This window comes from Chelonoidis abingdonii, chromosome 7, assembly GCF_003597395.2.
Source record: "Chelonoidis abingdonii isolate Lonesome George chromosome 7, CheloAbing_2.0, whole genome shotgun sequence".
Classification (NCBI taxonomy): domain Eukaryota; kingdom Metazoa; phylum Chordata; order Testudines; family Testudinidae; genus Chelonoidis; species Chelonoidis abingdonii.
In genome coordinates, this window is record NC_133775.1 from 61989803 (window position 1) to 62002540 (window position 12738).

The window sequence follows — 12738 nt, forward strand, 5'->3', positions numbered from 1 at the left end:
AAAGATCCTCTCCAATAAAGAAACCGTATCAAAGCCAGAAAAAATTGCAGTATCCCTTGGGTGGTTTTGATGTCTGATGTATTAGATGAAAAAATAAATGAATGCCACCTCCTAACGCTTTTAAAAAAACGAAACACAACAGCTAACGTATTGTGGTATTCGACTGATAATTTATGCTGATAGTGTGCGTCCGTACGTATGTACACCTAGCACAAAGTCACTAGTTGTTTACTGGGTTTATAGTCTGGCCCTTTTTCCAAGTGTGGCCTGATACATGTGCAGTTACCATTATTTCCCTAAACTAAAAATGACAGTAGCCCTAAGTCAGTGGTTCTCAGCCAGGGGTACACAGAGTTCTTTCAGGGACTACATCAACTCATCTAGATATTTGCCTAGTTTTACAAAAGGATACATAAAAAGCAATAGAGAAGTCGGTACAAACTAAAATTTCATACAGGTAATGACTTTATACTGCTCTATGTGAGGGGGGAGGGATAGCTCAGTGGTTTGAGCACTGACCTGCTAAACCCAGGATTGTGAGTTTAGTCCTTAAGGGGGCCGTTTAGGGATCTTGGGCAAAAATCTGTTTGTTGGGGATTGGTCCTGCTTTGAGCAGGGGATTGGACTAGATGACCTCCTGAGGTCCCTTCTAACCCTGGTATTCTATGATCTATACTATACACTGAAATGTGAGTACAATATTTATATTCCAATTGATGTATTTTATAATTGTATGGTAAAATGAGAAAGTAAGCAATTTTTCAGCAAATGTGCTGTTACACTTGTATTTTTATATCTGATTTTGTAAGCAAGTAGTTTTTAAGTGAGGTGAAACTTGAGGTACGTAAGAGAAATCAGATTCCTGTAAGGGATACAATAGTTTGGAAAGATTGAGAGCCCCCTGCCTTAAGTGATCCAAGTTAGGGGAGGAAATAAAGCAATTACATGGATTAGTTTGTGTGTTTCATCTTAGGCACAAGTCTAATGTGCGGTGCAGCAGTTTGACCATTTGACTTTGTATAGAAAATTTTAGAGCAGCCAAGTCCTCAATGTGGATCTACACATACCTGCAAACCAAACCAACTGGTAGGTCTAATTTTAGGCCTGCTAGCTTTGAGTTTCCCTTTCTAAATACACCTCTACCCCGATATAACGCTGTCCTCAGGAACCAATAATCTTATCACGTTATAGGTGAAACTGCGTTATATCGAACTTGCTTTGATTCACCAGAGTGCGCCGCCCCGCCCCCCTGGAGTGCTGCTTTACCGTGTTATATCCAAATTCATGTTATATTGGGTCACGTTATGTCAGGGTAGAGGTGTATCTTGCTTTATCATCAAAGACTGATCATGAAACTACTGATGTGTTGCTTTAATATCTGATATACTAGATGATGTTCCAGTAGATTATAAGTCTTCTGCTTTTATCATTTCAACCATTAAATCAAAATGGTTGTGTTGCCACACATTCCAAGTAAAGTTGAAATCATTGCAAGCTTCGGCATTTCTTTTAAACTTCGTTCTAAGGCATACATTGATTTGTGCCCCAAGCTCACTGAAGTGCCCCTGTGCTGTCATATAATACAACTAACTGTGTAAAGAGAAACTTGTTGTATTGTGTGATGATGCTAAAAAGTCTATTTAATATCAAACAATTTTTAAAACTTCAGGCTGAAAAAGCTTTTCAAGTGTTAAGAATACCATGGATGAAGTGAAATGTCAAGGGTTCTAAAACTGGAGCACGTTCTCGCATTAATGTTGTGGAAAGGTTGGGTAGGTGGGTGTGAGAATATTTGACACTGAAGAGCTTGGTATGGTGTCTTTGTGTGTCTGTGCATACTGTAGTGCAGGGGTAGGCCACCTATGACACATGTGCCGAAGGTGGCACATGAGCTGATTTTCAGTGGCACTCACGCTGCCCAGGTCCTGGCCACTGGTCCGGGGGATCTGCATTCTAATTAAATTTTAAATGAAGTTTCTTAAACATTTTAAAAACCTTATTTACTGTACATACAACAATAGTTTAGTTATATATCATAGACTTATAGAAAGAGACCTTCTAAAATCATTAAAATGCATTACTGGCACGCGAAACCTTAAATCACAGTGAATAAATGAAGACTCGGCACACCAGTTTTGAAAAGTTGCGGACCTCTGCTGTAGTGTGTAAGTTTACCTTCATCTGTTTTCAGGTTCCTGAGCAGCAGCCAATTACTTTGTGCAGTGGAGCAGAAGATACCAAACATTATGAGGAGGCCAAGAAATGTGTGGAAGAACTAGCATTGTACCTCAAACCACTCAGCAGTGCGAGAGGTAAGTCTTGCACTGCCCTACTTCCTTGGAAGGGAGAACTGGCAACAGGTAATAGTTCATCCCTTCTTTTAAAAAGACCTTACACCATCAAAATAATTCTAGTGAAAACTACTTGAAAAAAGGTCAAGTCCTATTAAAGAAATGGGTTTTGTAAGCACTAAAGCTATTTCTTCAGTACAAAAAGAGTAGAAGTTTTAGAGAGAGGGAGAGAGCGTGATATCTTGCTGTAAAATCTTAATGATACAAGTCTCTGGTAGGTTTTACCTTGATGTAGTGAGTCAAGGTCATCCTTTATACTTTTGACCTCCACTAGATGCATTGAGGTTAGTCACCTGTGTCTTGTCTTAACTATCTCACCGTAAAAACTCCATTTGATAGCGAAAATATAGCCTGAAACAGGTAAAGTAAAATTTTGTTTGATGTCCCATGGGTCAGTCCAGGAAAGTTGGACTTGTATTGTCCAACTAGCAGATGGGAACAGGAAGTCGAACAACTTCAGTGTCATAGTATAACAGGGTGGCTTGACTCTTAATGGCTGGAGGGCTGGAGCTAGCCAACACTGATTGCACATCTCCTTATATAGAAACTGGATCCATCTGAGTAATCCTGTTTGAACAATTGTAATAACAGTAGAACTTTGTTGTTTAAATATCTGTATGCTGGTTTCGGTGATTGTAAATGTCTATACGTTAGACACCTGCTAGCCAGAAACAGCTGTGAAGGATAAGAGAGAGACTGTGGTACAGTAGGTGCTAGTAATACCTGGGTTTTTCTTTAGATATAAATCTTTTGCCTTTTACTGAAGATTTCTGTCAGGCTACTTTTCTCTAGACCTGCTCAAGGGTTTAATCTTTCAAATCTGCCTCTGATTAAAAGGTTTTTGACAAATTTATCTTCACCCCCATTCTGAGTCTCCTGGCAAAGCTATGAGCAGCTGAAGCAGTAAAGCTGTTTAGTGAGTAGGGTTTTTTGTTTTGTGTTTGTTTTTTCTTCAAGCACTGCCTGAAGTGAACCTCTCTAAGTTCACAGTGCATTTTTGACAGGTTTGGATGTAGTATTCAATGTACTAAAATGAAGTGCAGCTGGAGCTGGTTAGAAGGTGTTTAAAGTGCCAAACACTTTGAAAGTTGGCTTGGCTAGAGGAATGTGATACCTATAGTGCACTTAGATAATCCTGCAGAAGCAGAAATGTAGCTCACTGTCTTTGTATGCTTTTTTTCCCCTGAAGGTGTGGGTCTGAACAGTACCACTCAGAGTGTGCTAAGTCGCCCCATGCAGAGGAAGCTTGTAACTCTAGTTCACTGCCAGCTAGTAGAGGAAGAAGGACGAATCAGGGCCATGCGTGCAGCACGGTCACTGGGTGAAAGAACAGTCACAGAGCTCATTCTTCAACATCAAAATCCCCAGCAACTCTCTTCCAACCTTTGGGCTGCAGTGAGGGCCAGGGGCTGCCAGTTCCTGGGGCCAGGTATGTACCAGTGAGATGACGAGTTCTTATGCAGTAGCAAGATTCAGGATTGGGGGGAAAAAAGATGGCTGGAAACTGCCTTGGCAGTGTTATTGGACGGTGGCTTCTCTTCAGACATTTTGCAGTAGGTCTTCTGTTTAATGATAACTTCGAACGATTTTTATTGCCTTTCAAATATTTTTAGGGCTCATTCTGTCCTTTTGTTTTTGCAACGCTCAAAAAATCTGATGTCTTTAGTTGTTTACCTCACTGTGGAGGGGTTTTTAATGAGTGATTTTTAAAATCACTAACTTTAACCATGGTTTAAATCAGTGAGCAGGAAACCTTCACTTAAGTGATTCATTTGCATTTATACTTTAGGAAAGAGAGGTTGATAACCATTAAAACATACTGATTTGGAACTAAATAAAGCTTCTACACTAAATTTGATGGTACTTTTTGCTAGCCAGGAGAGTACACAATACCTAGACATGGCTATATAAGCAATTATGACTAAGTTTAAGATTTTGTCATGGTTATTTTTAGTAAAAGTCAGGGACACGCTGTGGGCAATAAAAAAAAAAAAAAATTAAATTCACGGAAGCCCATGACCTGTCTGATTTTTACAAAAAATAATGGGCCAGGTGAGGGGCCTGACGGGATAACTGAAGCCTGGGATGGAGGAGAGGGGCAGCACATTGCTGCTCCTGTTGGTCCTCCACCATCCAGGGACTTAAGTGGAAAATATCAAAGGTCTCTGGAAGTCATGGAATCCATGACTTCTGTGACATAACCTTATCCTTAATTGTAGCTTAATGTACATATTCTTAATTTTTGTTTTTATTGTGTTAGAGAATGGTGAACGGTGCATTTTTTTATGTACTAAATTTAATTTTTACTTGTGATTTTTGTACACCTGCATTTGGATGGAAATTATAATGAAGTGCATAATTTTTAAAAAAATTTTTTTACCTTAATGTGTTTGTATAGAACAGAGAAAAGGATTATCAAAACATTTTGTGCATTTAAAACTGATTTATTAAACAAAGGAAGTATCTGTAGCTAGTGACTTGAACTGATTGTTTCTAGTCAAAACATCCTTCAAGATTTTAGGACTGGTAGATTTCCATCCTCTGGTACCTCATTTTTTTTTATAGATTGGAAAAGGAAAACCAGGTTTCCTTCTTTTACGTCTCCCAGTTTATTTCTCAACTTTGGGTGAACTAGTCAATGAACTGAACTAGCTGAAATAAACTGAATTAAAATACTCTGTACCTGCAGACAAGGTTTTTGCTATCGAAAGCTGGTCTAGCACTTCAAGAATCTTCTGCAAGTTCAGTGATTTGACATTCTTTAAAACTTTGTCAGCAAGCATGTAGTGGTTGAATTATTCTAATTTAGCTTAAATAATTGTAATAGATTAGAATAAGTTTAGGCCTTAATATAGGCTCTCGTAATTAAAAATTTATTTTAAATAAGTTTCTTTTTAAAAGGAAATGTATTCAATTGCAGTTTAAAATCTATTTTTGTCCACCCTGGTTTGCCTTTTCTTTGTTCTTGTTTTGCAAGAACATAGCCCTAGTGAGGAGAACATTAGAGATGAGTAGATATGAATTCTCCTCTTAGCTCAGCCCTCCTCTGGAAATGGAGGACTCCTTTTTCCTCCTAGCCTCATAAAAAAAGAGGGCCGGACACACTCCATCTGCTGCTCCGTAACATGGGACCAACAAGCTGGGGGGATCTGACTGACTGCAGCAGGATTGGAGGTAGTTGAGAAGTTTGGTGCTCAGGCAGCTGGTTTGCTGGTTCCTATTCCTGCACTCTCCTTCCATTATTAATGCAAGAGTGTTTTGTAAGTGTCTTCCACATGCCCCACTACCTTCTGGAAGCTTTGGAGTGACTTTGCCTGCCCCTTTCGGTTACCTACTGCACTCATTTGTAGGGAAACCATGTTATTAATGCAAGATAATTCTTGATGTGTTTCATTTTCTTTTCTTTTATTGCCTTGTATTTTCCAGCAATGCAAGAGGAAGCACTGAAGCTGGTTCTGCTGGCTCTGGAAGATGGATCTGCTTTGTCACGAAAGGTCTTGGTTCTCTTTGTGGTGCAGAGATTGGAGCCACGATTTCCTCAAGCTTCTAAAACCAGCATTGGGCATGTTGTCCAGCTTCTTTACAGAGCCTCCTGCTTCAAGGTATGAAGTAAACCCTGCTTGGACGTTTCACAACACAAGGAAGATTTACTTGGTATACCCCCAGAAAATGCTGAAAGACCTCATTAAATTTGGAACCACACACCAATCTGTCGTGCAAATAAAGAAGGCTTTTGTTTGCTTGCATCTTTGAATTTATAGTTATGCTATACATTTAGTTATCAGTGGTTATTCATTATCAGTTGTGGAGTCAAGCTGGACGGACATATTGAGTGGGGTCCTGTAGGGATCATTCCTGGATTCGGTTCTGCTCAATATATTCATAAATAATGTAGATAATGGCAGAGCGAGTACACTAATAGTGTGCTGACAATACCAAACTGGGAGGGGGTTGCAAGTGCTTTGGATTAAAATTCAAAATGATCTGGACAAACTGGAGAAATGGCCTGAAGTAAATAGGATGAAATTCAATAAGGACAAATGCAGAGTACTCCACTGAGGAAGGAATGATCAATTTCCCACATACAAAATGGGAAACGACTGCCTGGGAAGGAGTACTGTGGAAAGGGATCTAGGGGTTATAGTGGATAACAAGCTAAATGTGAGTCAACAGTATTGTGAGTGCGCGCATACCAAAAAAAAAAGGCAAAGATCATTCTGGGATGTATTAGCAGGAGTGTTGTAATCAAGACACAGGAAGTAATTCTTCCATTCTACTCTGCATTGGTAAGGCCTCAGTTGGAGTATTGTGTCCAGTTCTGGGTGCCACATTTTAGGAAAGATGTGGACAAATTGGAGAAAATCCAGACAAGAGCAGCATAACCCATTAGAGATCTAGAAAACATGGCCTATCAGGGAAGATTGGGAAAAGTTTGTTTTTTAGCCTGGAGAAGAAAAGAGTGAGGTGGGACCTAAGTTTTCAACTACATAAAAGATTGTTACAAGGAGGGAGGTGAAAAATTGTTCTCTTTTAACCTCTGAGGATAAGACAAGAAGCAGTGGGCTTAAATTGCAGCAAGGGCGGTTTAGATTGGACATTAGGGAAAAGCTTCCTAACTGCCTGGATGGTTAATCATGGGAACAAATTGCCTAGGTAAGTTAGGGAATTTCTCATAGGAGATTTTTGAGAACAGGAGGTTAGACAAAATCTTGTTAGGAATGATCTAGTTATGACATAGTCCTGCCTTGAGTGCAGAGGACTGGACTAGATGACCTATTGAGGTCTATTTCAGTTCTATGCTTCTATAATTAAATATATAAGACACTTGTATTTTTAGAATGGGTCTCATTTGTGAAGTCCCAAATGTTCAGACTTTTCACAGAACAGGACTTTAGCTGTAATTTGGTTTGCAGTTGCAAGTGAAATGCAAGTTTGGGCTCAGAGTAGGTCACAGTGGATGAACAGTACCAAATCCACCAAACAAATTAGCTTTATTTTCTGTCTGCTTAAGAGAAACTTGCTGGTAGAATACCCTAGGATATGTTGACTGAGTTATATATATGGTGGTTAGGTTGAAATAGCATGGGGTGCTGCACATCAAGGATGAGATTCATTGGCATGGCTGCATGAGGGAAGCCTATGCTTCCCTCATGCCGGGAAGTTGCTGACTCCATGTTTTTATAGTATGTCCATTCTTCTTTGCACGAAAATTCACCAAAATGAATTTACAGTGAAAAGAGACTAAAGTGAAATTATATTGTGGTGTTGCTGCTGGTGAGGTTCCCAAGATGAAGTGAAGGAACCCAGCACCATCGTGATGGGTACCAGTGTAAAAAATCTTGAATGCAACGTTTCTCTCGCTTTCTCTCTCTAACATCTGGAATCAGGCTTCAAGTCAATGATGTTCTATACATCTGAGTTAATGTATTCCATAGCATTACAATATATTAATATAAGAACACTTATCCCTTATTACAGTCAGGAGGAACCATTCTCATTTGTAGGTGTTTACTACGTAGTATTGTGATAGTAATTAATACTGTCTGAGGAGGAGGAAACTTAGTACTAATCTAAGAATTTATTTGCTCCGAGCTTGGCACTGCCGTCTGTCTTATCCCTGACTCATTGTGATGGGCAACTTTCTCCCCATCAGGTGACTAAACGTGATGAGGACTCCTCCCTGATGCAGTTGAAGGAGGAGTTCCGTACCTATGAAGCTCTGCGAAGGGAACATGATTCCCAGATTGTGCAGATTGCCATGGAAGCAGGTTTACGCATTGCACCGGATCAGTGGTCCTCGCTGCTGTATGGTGATCAGTCCCACAAATCCCACATGCAATCCATCATTGACAAGGTAAAGACACCTCAAATCAGCCCAACCGTTTGTTCTCTTTCCCAGCTCTTTTGTAACCTAATACTAGTCGTGAGTCAATAAAGGGGTAGTCTACATTTGGAATGTTAGAGTGGTGCAGCTGGAGAGCTTCAGTGTAGCTACTCACTTCAGTGATGGGAGGCATTCTCCGATCATCATAGTTAATCCACTTCCCACAGAGCGGGTAGCTAGGAAGAATTCTTATTACTGTTACCTTGTCGTCCACCCCCCACCTTCCTTTCTTTTTCTTATTACACTTGTGTTAAATTAAGTTGAAAACTTCTTGGTCCAGAGGCCAAAGAGAGCTTTGTGCCTTTAGTAGAGGTCTAGCACAATGGAGCTCCAATTCTTGTTGGTATCACTGGATACTAGCGGAATATAAAAGACTTAGAACATCCAGGGAAAACCCACAGCTCTGGTGTATTTTTGCTTGAGGTGTAGTCTTACATATGGAGGAAAGGGAAGTTCCCTTTTGGAACTGAGAAAAAGTGAACACTTGGTGAAGAAATCATTTTGGGCAAAAATGAACTGAAACAATTGGAAAGATAACTCTGACCTACTGGAGCAGCCTGCAGGAGCAGTGATGGTTGCCTTGCCTGTAGAAAGTTAATTGTTACAATTTTTTAAGTTGCAGACCCCAGCCTCATTTGCACAGAGTGTTCAAGAACTAACCATTGCTCTCCAGAGGACTGGAGACCCAGCCAACCTGAACCGGCTTCGACCTCACCTAGAGCTCTTGGCAAATATTGACCCTAGTCCAGGTAAATCTGTGAGCATCCTGTAAGGTCATAGTAGTGTCTGCTTTAACAGAATGGCCTTACTGTATTAGCTGTTTAATCAAAAACTGTGTGTCTTGAATATTCTCTACAGTGGTAGGTTCTCAGAATTTTGGACTTCACATTTCTTGTCTTTTTTAATCAGAAAGCATTTTCCATGAAAGAATTACTGAGGAATCTTAATCCTGATACTCTGGAACTACATAGAGTAGGAAAAGGTCAGGCTAGATAGACAAGCAGTTTGTTTATTGTGGGAAGTGTCATGCAATTTTGCTGGCTACTCAGAAATTTTGAATGACTGTTGAAGTCCGCCAAGATCACAGAGTGGGAGAGGAACCATGCAGGGGGAAGGAAGTAGGGAGGAAGAAAGTAGGGACTGGGAAGGGGAATCCAAGTTGTGAGAAAGGAAGAAGAAGAGGGAGCTTGAGGGGAAGGTGGCGGGGGGGAGTATGTATTGGAGAGGAGAAAATATATGGTAAACAGTAAATGGGTACCTGAGGGGGAACCTAAGTTCATAAGGCTGAAGACTGCTCTTTACTCACCTGTAAAATAAAATGTATAGCCTTAAATCTACTCACCAGTGGTGAGTGGGGAGCTTTCTTTGGTGAGTGGGAAGGTCTAAGCTATCTATTACTGTAGGAAGTGATAAGGGTTTTTGGTAGTTTGTAAAGTTGACTCTCACGGTTGCAAAACGAACTTTCCAAATATGGACCAATCAGTGCTTTGCAACCAAAAATGCAGTGCTTTCTTTCTGAACCTGCCAAAGAGCTCTGCTACTGCTGTTTATGCCTGTGGGAAAGAAGAGTAGAGTGAATTTGACAGCACTGCTGCTATTCAATCCTGGCAATGCTGGAACTATCAAGTACCATGGCAGTGTTCTGGGCAGCGGCAGTTGCTGCTGCTTGAGAAAACTAAGACACAGAAGAGAACTGAGGAGAGAATAACAAAATAACACAAGGTGACTGCAGGAGTATTGGTCATGGAAATCCTCCCCTTTAAAGCACCCAGGTGGAGTGGGAGGGAGAATATCAGATCTTTCCCTGCCTATTTCCTACACTGGGGCCAGGAGAAAGGAAGAAATCTTTTTCACTTTCTGGAATTACAGGAGGGCAGAACTTCAAATATATCAGATACCTGCTAGACAGAGACTGATTATAGAAGATGGAGTCATCTGTGCCCCTCCCTTTCCCCAGCAGATGAGTCTTCAGTAGATCTGGACTTTTCATCTTGATGATGTGCCTGTACCCAACTTAAATTTTTCATAAATATACTAGCTAAAAGGTGTCTGATTAAATTAAAGATTTAATGGGTGTAATGACGTTTAACTGTGTTACAAGATTTTGAGACTCAGTGTATGTAGAGCATTTTGAAATCCACTGATTCAAGGTGGGTGGTGGTGGTGTGTATATGTGTGCATGCACGCCCGGTGGTATTATCTTCTGTTGGATTAGGTTTAATAACTGGAAGAGAAATCAACCAGATAAAAGAATAAATTTCTATTCTGGCTGATAGCCCTATAATTGCTGATTCTGTCATGTATTAAATAGGGGTTGATTTGTGGAGTTGTATTGTTTCACATCCTGGGGAAGGGAGGCGGGAGAGTAACTTGTGTTTTACAATGAGTGCCCCTCTAGATGATCTAGGACAGGGTTCCCAAACTTCAGTATGTGTATCCCAGGAGGTTCGTGAGATGTCTCGAGCGGGAGGTGGGGGAAGGAGAATAATGCGGGAAAAACCATGTAATGGTGGATTTTTTAATTTATTAACTTATTGCATTTTCCTAATAGGCTTCTCAGACGAAGCTATAAAATTGTGGGAATTTTATATAAAATACAATATAATAGAACCTCAGTTATGAACACTAGAAATGTAGTTTGTTCGTATCTGAAATGTTCATAACTCTGATAGAAAAGTTATTCTTTCAAAAGTTTACAACAGAACATTGACTTAATACAGCTTTGAAACTTTACTATGTGGAAGAAAAATGCTGCTTTTAACCATCTTAATTTAAGTGACACAAGCACAGAGTTTCCTTACCTTGTCAAATCTTTTTTAACTTTCCCTTTATTTTTTTAGTAGTTTACGTTTAACCACAGTGCTGTACTGCATTTGCTGCTTTTTTTTTTCCCCCGTCTCTGCTTCTGCCTGATTGCATACTTTCAATTCCAAATGAGGTGTGTTGATTGATCAGTTCATAATTCTGGTGTTCATAACTCTGAGGTTCTGCTGTAGTTAATTTACTTCAAGATATACCAATGAGGACACTGATACACAGATGTTGATGTATAGAGCCCTCTCCTCCATTCACCCTACAGCGCGGGTTCAGTTGCCCAGCAACTGTCCAGTCTAACTGAAATCAGAACTTAAATCAAGGTGTTGTGTTTTGGTGTTTTTTCTGGTTGTATACATTGCACTATAACTATACTTTTATGTAACAGTGAAATATGGACAAATGGCTAAAGAGCAGTAGTGTTAAGAATACAAAATATCCATGATGAGAAGGGTAGGAGTATGTGGGCAGCTGGTGGATCTAGAAGGGTGTACTCTATAAGAAAAGTTTGGGAACCTCTGATCTAGGGTAATGTTGATGGCCTTTGTAGAGAATATTGCCTAAAACAATGTCTGTGTGATATAGGGCCTTGCAGACGTATGTTGCAGCTGGAGGACAGGGCCTGTCCTGCAGAAAAGACCTTGCTTCCAAAAACAATCCACAAAACTCTAATGTACATCAGAGCTGTTCTGTCATACTTAGATAAACCAATATGTTTTTGGTGCAGCATTGTACAAAAGCGTGGTGTGGAAACAAAGAATTTGACAGTGTTTTCTGTTCATAACTTGATAACAAGTCATAAAAGACTTGTGCTCTTGTCAAGTTTCTATAATGTCAGAATCAAAATATGTGCAGTGATTTTGCTTGTCAGTCTCTCAAAGCTGAGAAGGAGGAACTAAGACACCAGTGTTTCCTGAATTTTTTTTTTCAAACATGCCAGATACTGGCTTGCAGATTTATGTAGCTTCTTGTGCAGCTCAATTCTCTGATGTTGTAAATTTTGTTCTTTAAATGATCAATACTGAGACTGTGAGGGGTTTTTTTTTGGTTGATTCCTGGTAAGACACTCCTTGAGGCTTGCTACTTAGATTTTTGTGTATTTAGGGTTTTTTAACATTGAAATATTATTGATAGCCAGAAACACCTTAATTTTAATTGTAAGAAATTTTCTGTTTCTTGTGAATACTGCAGATGCCCCACCCCCAACATGGGAACAACTAGAAAATGGATTAGTTGCTGTGAGGACAGTGGTACATGGACTAGTTGATTATATCCAGAATCACAGCAAGAAAGGAACAGATCAGCAGCAGGTAAAGACTGGAGCATTAGGAATCTGGGAAACTATTAGCCTCTAAACTTTGTTTGGAGCAAGTGGCATGGATTTATTTGTATGTCACTTCTGTGACCTGGCTTCAAATATACTTCAATAAAACTAGTTTGGGAGGCCAGGTCTACACTGCGACTTTAAATCGGTTTAATGGCCGATATACCGATTTAACGCTGTATCCGTTCACACGACGTCGTCATTAATATCGAGTTAAGCGGTCAGTGCTAGCACTCTGGGAAGGCGCCCGGAGGCCAATAACGTGATTTCCGTCTCAATGAACCCTAATCCGAGTTATCAAACTATCGAATTTAGCGCTACTCCTCTCGTTTGGGAAGAGTTTCCGAAATCGATTTTAAGGAGCC

At 40.0% G+C, this 12738-nt stretch overlaps 1 protein-coding gene and 1 long non-coding RNA gene across 8 annotated transcripts in view; both read left to right on the forward strand.

The window, feature by feature from the left end:
• LOC116839862 (uncharacterized) overlaps window positions 1-12738 on the forward strand; it is a 374064-nt gene that overhangs the window by 261044 nt on the left and 100282 nt on the right. The window lies entirely within an intron of this gene.
• The window catches only part of RC3H1 (ring finger and CCCH-type domains 1), a 97631-nt gene that overhangs the window by 62307 nt on the left and 22586 nt on the right, over window positions 1-12738 (forward strand). For 6 of the 7 annotated variants that reach the window (XM_032806082.2, XM_075067920.1, XM_032806080.2 and 3 more), the window contains exons 3-8: window positions 2192-2312; window positions 3541-3780; window positions 5778-5953; window positions 8005-8205; window positions 8852-8984; window positions 12241-12359. In XM_032806082.2, coding sequence (XP_032661973.1) covers window positions 2192-2312; window positions 3541-3780; window positions 5778-5953; window positions 8005-8205; window positions 8852-8984; window positions 12241-12359 — 990 coding nt within the window. The remainder of the gene's footprint in view (window positions 1-2191; window positions 2313-3540; window positions 3781-5777; window positions 5954-8004; window positions 8206-8851; window positions 8985-12240; window positions 12360-12738) is intronic. The other variant, XM_075067919.1, reaches the window with a different exon arrangement.